At 44.9% G+C, this 6,982-nt stretch overlaps 1 protein-coding gene across 1 annotated transcript; it reads left to right on the top strand.

Moving 5' to 3' along the window:
• Positions 1 to 3,880: 3,880 nt before the first annotated feature.
• GML (glycosylphosphatidylinositol anchored molecule like) lies at positions 3,881 to 5,855 on the top strand. Its single transcript, XM_006748685.2, has 2 exons — positions 3,881 to 3,931; positions 5,387 to 5,855. Exons 1-2 carry the CDS (start codon positions 3,881 to 3,883, stop codon positions 5,696 to 5,698), a joined length of 363 nt encoding a protein of 120 aa, XP_006748748.1. The 3' UTR covers positions 5,699 to 5,855.
• The last annotated feature ends 1,127 nt before the right edge of the window (positions 5,856 to 6,982 follow it).

Here is a 6,982-nt window from a genome sequence, read left to right as displayed (position 1 = left end):
CCTGTGCTCTCTGTCACTCTCTCTCAAATAAATAATTAAAATCTTTAAAGAATAATAAAATGAATGTAAAAAGTTTGCAAATAAAATATAGAACGTGGTATACAACTTAAATATTGGCCAAAGAAAGCTCTTCCACCCACACTGAGGCAAAGGAACAATAACAAAGAACGTCACTTGTGTGAAGAGCATCACTGTATGGAGAGGAAGGAGTAAGAAAACCTGGAAGAAACCACCGTGTAAGTGCCCACACGCCCAATAACAGGATGAAGATACACACAGAAAAATCCTCCATAGAACTTAGGAACTGTAGGTAGATCCACAATCACAGCGTGATTGTTGTTCACACATCTCTCCCCATAGCTTCTAGGTGCCAGAGCAAGGAGGCAAAACTTACTGTAGCTGTACAGCCCCGGTGGAAGAATTCTTTCTGTAAAGGATCAGAGAGCAAACGTGTTCAGCTTTGTAAGCCATCTAGTCCTAGTTGCAAGTACCCAGCACTGCCCGTGAGGAGGTGGAAGCAGCCACAGAGGATGGGGACACACAGTGATCATCCCTATGTCCCAACAAATCTTGACTGCTAGACGCAGCTGGTGGACTGGGGTTGTCCCGCAGGCTCTTGTTTGCCGGCCTCAGCTCCAGAAGGTCTGAGCGATGCCGTTTACGGACCAGGAGTGATCATTATATATATAGCAGCAGAGCCACACAGGAGCAAGTACACGCACTTCACAAGGTCGCTTATGACGTTTGCAACAAGGACTGAAATTATTTAGTTCCTTCTCTGTTACGGTGGAATTAAACTAGAAATCATGACTCAGAAGAGAACTGGGAAATCCTCCGCTTCTTAGGAATTATTACCAATCACCAAAAGAGAAGCCACAACAGAAATGAGAAAATACTGAGTGTCTCAACGATTAGAAAGCTAAGACATGGGAAAAACGAGTGGAGAGCAGCTAAAGCGGTGCCGAGAGCCAAATAGGGAACACTCCCAGCATCTAGTAGAGGAGATAAAGGGTGAAAAGGCCCCTAGGCTTCCACTCAGAAAGGTAGGAGGAGAATAGGAAATCCACCCAAAGCGATGAGGAAGGAAATGTAAAGAGGATAGCAGAAATCCTTGAAATAGGAAGACAAAAACAACACAAAACAGATAAGATCCCCACAAAGCCAATAGCTGGTTCTTTGGAAGGATTCATAGTATTGGTAAAACAGTAGGAGAAATCAAAGGCAGAAACATAAAATTCATAATTTCATTATCAGAAATGAAAAGGGAGGTAACCCTGAGACCGTACAGACCTTGTATAGATAATAAGAGCCATTACGAATAGCCTTCTTATGATCAATCTGAGCTGCGTGATGAAATGAACAGTACCTTGAAAAACACATTTTAACTACATCTGACCCACAATGACATCATAAAGCTGAAGTGTCCTGACTCATTTCTGGAAAACCTACCCGAGTAGAGAGTGCTTCTCTGGTAAATTCCCCACTAGCTTTATAGGAGAAATCAGCCCAATCTTCACAAACGCTTCCAGAGAATAAACAAGGAGGATTGCTCCCCAATACATTCCCCCTGCCCGATGACAGCCTAACCCCAACCCAAAAGCCCAGCGAAGACACTGGAAGAATGGAGATCACAGATGATCCTCTCTTATGACCAGAGATATAAAAATACTAGCCAAATCGGAATAGAATCCTACTGTCAATAAGTTCTACCCCACCCAGTGTGATGCAGTATCCTGCATGGGGTCGTGGAACAGGAAGAGTGTTAAGGAAAAATGAATGAAATCTGAATAAAGTGTGGAGTTGAGTTAATAAGAATTTATCAGTGGTCATTCATTGTGTTTGACAGATGTGCCATAGGACAGTAAATAATGAGAGACTAGAGGGGATTGGGTGTGCGGTGTGTAGAACACACACACGCACAGTCAGGCAATGGCCTGGATCCAAGGTCAGTACTCCAAGATCAGTTCAAAAAAATCAATTGTATTTTTATACAACGACAAATTCAAGATGAAATTTTCAGGAAACCCGTAGCATTTTAAAAAGCACCACAATAGCTAGAAATGCAACCAGATCTCTCCAAGATTTCCACATCGAAACAGCAAAAACACAAATGAAATGGAAGACTTAAATAAACGGATACACCAGGCTTATGGATGGTGAAACCCGGTAGAGGTAAGATGGCTGTTCTCCCCAAATTAATCTAAAATTTCCATGATATTCCAGTCAGAGTCTCAGCAGGTCAATGTGTGTGAGTGTGTGTGTGTCTGCCATGTGCGCCCGCGCATTTGCGAGTGGGTGTGCACGTTGATTCCAAATATCCGAATGTTTATGGAAATATGAAGGGCTAGGAATGTCCAAGGCAATCGTGTGGAAGAGGAGAAAAGCTGGAGGACTTGCACTCTTAACTCTCAAGATTATTTATATCATTTCGTCAGTCATTTTGACAGTTTGATGTTGGTGTCATGGTTGAAAAATAGACCTGTAGAGGAGAAAAGAGATCTCACAGGTATCTAGTTACATGCTTTCTGACAAGGTTGGCCCTGCAGGTATTGGGGAAAGATGCTTGTCTGTACTCACCACTGGTGGGTAGATGAGATCTTATTCACTGTATCTACTTTACACAAAAGAAGCAGCTTCAGGTGCTTTGCGGATCTCCATGTAAATACTAAAAGAGCCAGGGGCTACTAGGTATTTATCCAAAGAACACAAATATAGTGATTTGAAGGGGCACATGCACCCCAATGTTTATAGCAGCAATGTCCACAATACCCAACATATGGAAAGCGCCCAGATGTGGATTGACAGATGAATGGATAAAGAAGATGTGGTCTATATATACAATGGAATATTACTCAGCCACCCAAAAGAATGAAATCTTGCCAGTTGCAACAACGTGGATGTAATTAGAGGGTATTAACTAAGTGAAATAAGTCAGAGAAAGGCAATACCATATGATCTCACTCATATGTGGAATTTAAGAAATGAAGCAGGTGAATGTAGGGGAAGAGAAGGAAACATAAAATAAGATGAAAGCAGAGATGGAAGCAAACCATAAAAGACTCTTAACTGTAGGAAAGAAACTGAAGGTTGCTGGATGGGAGGTGGTTGGGGGATGGGGTAACTGGGAGACGGGCATTAAGGAGGGCACTTGCTATGATGAGCACTGGGTGCTGTATGCTACTGATTAATTAAATTCCACCTCTACAACTAATAATACACTACGTTACCTAAATTGAATTTAAATAAAAATTTTAAAAATGTTAGTTGAAAGATGCCCTCTAGTGGTGCCTGGTTGGCTCCAATCAGTTAAACTTCTGCATTCGGCTCAGGTCATGATCCCAGCGTTCTGGGATTGAACCCCTCATCGGGCTCCCTGCTTGGCAGGGGAGTCTGCTGCTCCCTCTCCCTCTGCCTCTCCCCCAGCTTGTGCGTGCAGTCACTCTCTCTCTCATTCACTCTCTCAAATTAAAAACAAATCTTTTTAAAAAGATGCTTTCTAAAATAAAAAAAAGAATGAGGGTTTGTTTTTTTTTTTAAGAGAAATGTAGAAGAATATCTTTGTATCCTTGGATAATTATGAGTAAGAAAAGCGAACAGTATAGTGCTGGTCACATGTGGGAAAAATGGCAAATGAGATTACATAAAAATTCACTTCTATCCCCGAGAAAATACGGAAAGACTGTGAAAACGATGCCACAGATGAAGAGAAGGCCCGTCAAAACACTGTCTGCTCAGGAGCTTGTATTCAGTATATAGAATGAACTTCGTCCTATAAATGAACAATTGAACAAGCAGATCATTGGGTAGAAATTTGAGCAAAAAGGCTTGAAGTCTGTTTACCAGAAAATGATACCCAAATGGGTAATAAATCTATGAAAAGATGCTCAACGTCATCGTTTTTGGTGGAAACGCAACTCAAAACCATGATACGGTAACCCCAAAAGAATGATTAAACATTCACAAACGACCACTCATGTGGTGGCAAGATTTCAAAGTGTACACGATCCTTTGGAGTGTAAATAGGTACAACCGTTCTGGAAAACTCTTCAGCGGCATCTGCTAAAGCCATACGTATGCATCGTAAAGACTCAGCATTACCACCTATAAAGAACTCACACACGCTCACCTCAAGATGAGGACAAGCATATTCCTTGCAGCACTCTTTGGGGATAGACAAGAGCCAGAAACAATCCTAATGTCCATCAACCATCAACCGTGGAATATTCATCAGTGGAAAAGTATACAACTATGAGAGTAAACAATATACAACGGGGCCATAGAAGGGGTGGATTTCCCGAACACAAATAGAGAAAAGAAGCCAGACACCAAAAGAAACAATGCAGGATTTCATAATCACAAAGTTCAACAACAGACAAAATTAACATACAGGCTTACAAATCGAGACATTTCTTATCTTTGGCCTTGGCTGCTTATAGTGCCTGATGGAGGGACAGAAGCAGGAAACGAGGGTTTTCATCCAGTTCTGTTTCTGGAACTTGATGTTGGTTATATGGTTATGAGCAGCACTTCATGAAAATCCGGTCGGCCGTCGACTTACGAATATGCACTCTGCAGTACGGTACTGAACTTTCTAAAGTCCGTTACATGGCAAATAAAGAAAAGCAAGTGACTGGAGCCAGTTGTTCGTTCCTTCTCTTTAACCCCAGAGCCATGAATGGATACATCAACTGTGGCAAGTTCCAGGGAGAAAGTATGGTGTAAACACTGGGGTCACCAGGGGAACAGAACTCATGAATGAGAGCCGAGGAATTGAACTCAAGGACTCTCGAAGGAGGCCTCAGAACGAGCCAGTGGCATTGGTTGGCTGAGGCTATTGGGTGTGCCCACCAGGGAAGGTCATCACAGTAGTTGCGGGACCCTCCTTGGGACAGAGCGTCCAGTCTGTGCAGGGGAGCAGGTTGGCATTAAGCGTGCATCGACGTTTATATGTTGGGCCTGGAGCTGGGAACATCTGGCCGAGGGGCCACTCCAACTGCAGAAACTCAGATGAGGGCCACACTTCCAGGGGCACTCCACTTCAGGGGCTGTGTGATCCTGTGGGACATAAGCAATTCTATTTATGGAGCCCTGGAATTCTTAGGACAAATAACGAACAGGGCATTTCATGTGTATAGCTATGTGCCAGGGTGCCATCCTACTATTTAGGGAGAGCCCGAGGCAGAGACGAGGTGGCGGTGTAGACAGAAAAACATCTCCAGAAGTTGTTCAAGGAGGAACCAGACCCTCTAGTGGCCTTACTTGGACATTCTTTATCAGTGAAGAATTCTAGGCAACGTAGCATTTGCGGATGTAGAATGCGGGCATGGAGCTAGCTAGTACTGGGTGAAGTGTGCTTTGATATTTGCAAGCAGAAAACTGAAATCAGTTATTTTCATCTCTATCTTTAGGTTTGAATGTTCGGGAACTATACGTTTACAAGAACTGTACATCCGGCTGCACTTTTTTATATCCATCCCAAACACCCCCTGAAGCCCCGAGAGTCCTTAAAACTAATAGTTTTTATTTTGTTCATTGTTGTTTTAGTATGACTTGCAATGAGGGAGGACCTACTAATTTCGAGAGGGATATCCTACCCGATTATACAATTGAGGAGGAGTTAGAAGGAACTGTGCGCCTGGGGGAGTCAACATTTTTCCTGAGTGTTGCCTCCATCCTAGTCAGCAATATACTGACATGAGAAGCCCTCTTGGAGGGCCTGATCTCTCCCCCCATTCCTCAGAGCAAGTTCACTCTCCTTTCCTCCCTTGTGAGCCAGGGACCCTGACCCACAGGCCTCCCAGTTGGCCGGTTACCCCTTTCCAGCTTATTTCAAGAGAGAAATAAAGAACATCATTGTCTGGGTACTGCTTACCTGGAGATTTCTTTGTGGTTTTAGCGTTTGATCTGTTTGTTCCTCTTGAGACATCATCTCACAAGTAGACCAAAACCTGTTGCCACTTTAGCATACAGAGATCGAGTCTTCAAATGAAAATCAGAACAGTTACAGGGAACAGTGCACGTGTCGGCTGAAAGAGCGGTCCCAGCTACGCCCAGACCACAGGCAGCAGAGGCCACCTGAGGCTCCGTGCTTCCGGTTTCAGGTCGGGACGATGGTTGCAGGAGGGTGCTTGGCGATAAGGTAGCACGTAGACAATGAGCGCCTGACACTGGGCACTGTGCCCGGTGCCTTTGTGTGGGTCAGACAAGTCGTGCGTGAACCGGAGTCCTCCGTCAAGATGGCACCTGTCTTCACGCCGGCGAGAGAAGGTTTCCTCAGATGCTGACCTCTGAGAAGGGTAAGGGGCTCAGGGCCAGCTGGTGAGCCCCTCGAAATGGCAGGGGGACGTCTGGGCTGCTGCTGTCATTCTCATTGCACACAGGGCCCGGGCCGGAAAAGAGACATGAAGGGAGCACAAGAGCCACACCTTCTTTCGCCCTCGTCCTCTCCTCCTCCTCTAAACCTGATTTTAAGTCGGATACAGTCATCACAACAGCAAATTCATCGTTTCAAAGGGGGTAATTCGGGCTTTCTTCGCATATTCACCATGCTGTGCAGCCATTACTGCTGTCGAGTCGCAGAACATTTTGCAGCCCAAAGGGAAACCCTGCTTCCACAGCCAGCCAGTCACTCTAGGACCTCTCTTGCAAGGCAGGCAGATATTTCTGCCAGAAAGAGGAAAAGCGTTTGCAAACCGAGGGAGACTTCACGTCAGCTGCGGTGAGGCTGTGCCACACGTTGTCAGCCCCGTGCTCCCCCAGGAGCACCATGACAGCGTGCGACACCAAAGCTTAGTTCCCTGCTCCCGCCACGGTGCTCAGATTACGACCAGTCAGGAGGCTGACACTGTTTCAGTCTTTCCTCTTCTAGAAACTAAATAACCACAAACATGTAAAGAAGAATATGCGTGCCTGAGCTGGACATCTTCAAAATCCAGAAACGAGTAGAATGACGGGCAAGGGAGCAGCCAGCCCAGCAGCCCCC

This window comes from Leptonychotes weddellii, unplaced genomic scaffold (genome assembly GCF_054177405.1).
Source record: "Leptonychotes weddellii isolate Sample4059 unplaced genomic scaffold, ASM5417740v2 HiC_scaffold_3674, whole genome shotgun sequence".
Taxonomy (NCBI): domain Eukaryota; kingdom Metazoa; phylum Chordata; class Mammalia; order Carnivora; family Phocidae; genus Leptonychotes; species Leptonychotes weddellii.
The sequence above is the reverse complement of the archived record's forward strand: the minus strand, read 5'-3'. Positions and strand labels throughout refer to the sequence as shown.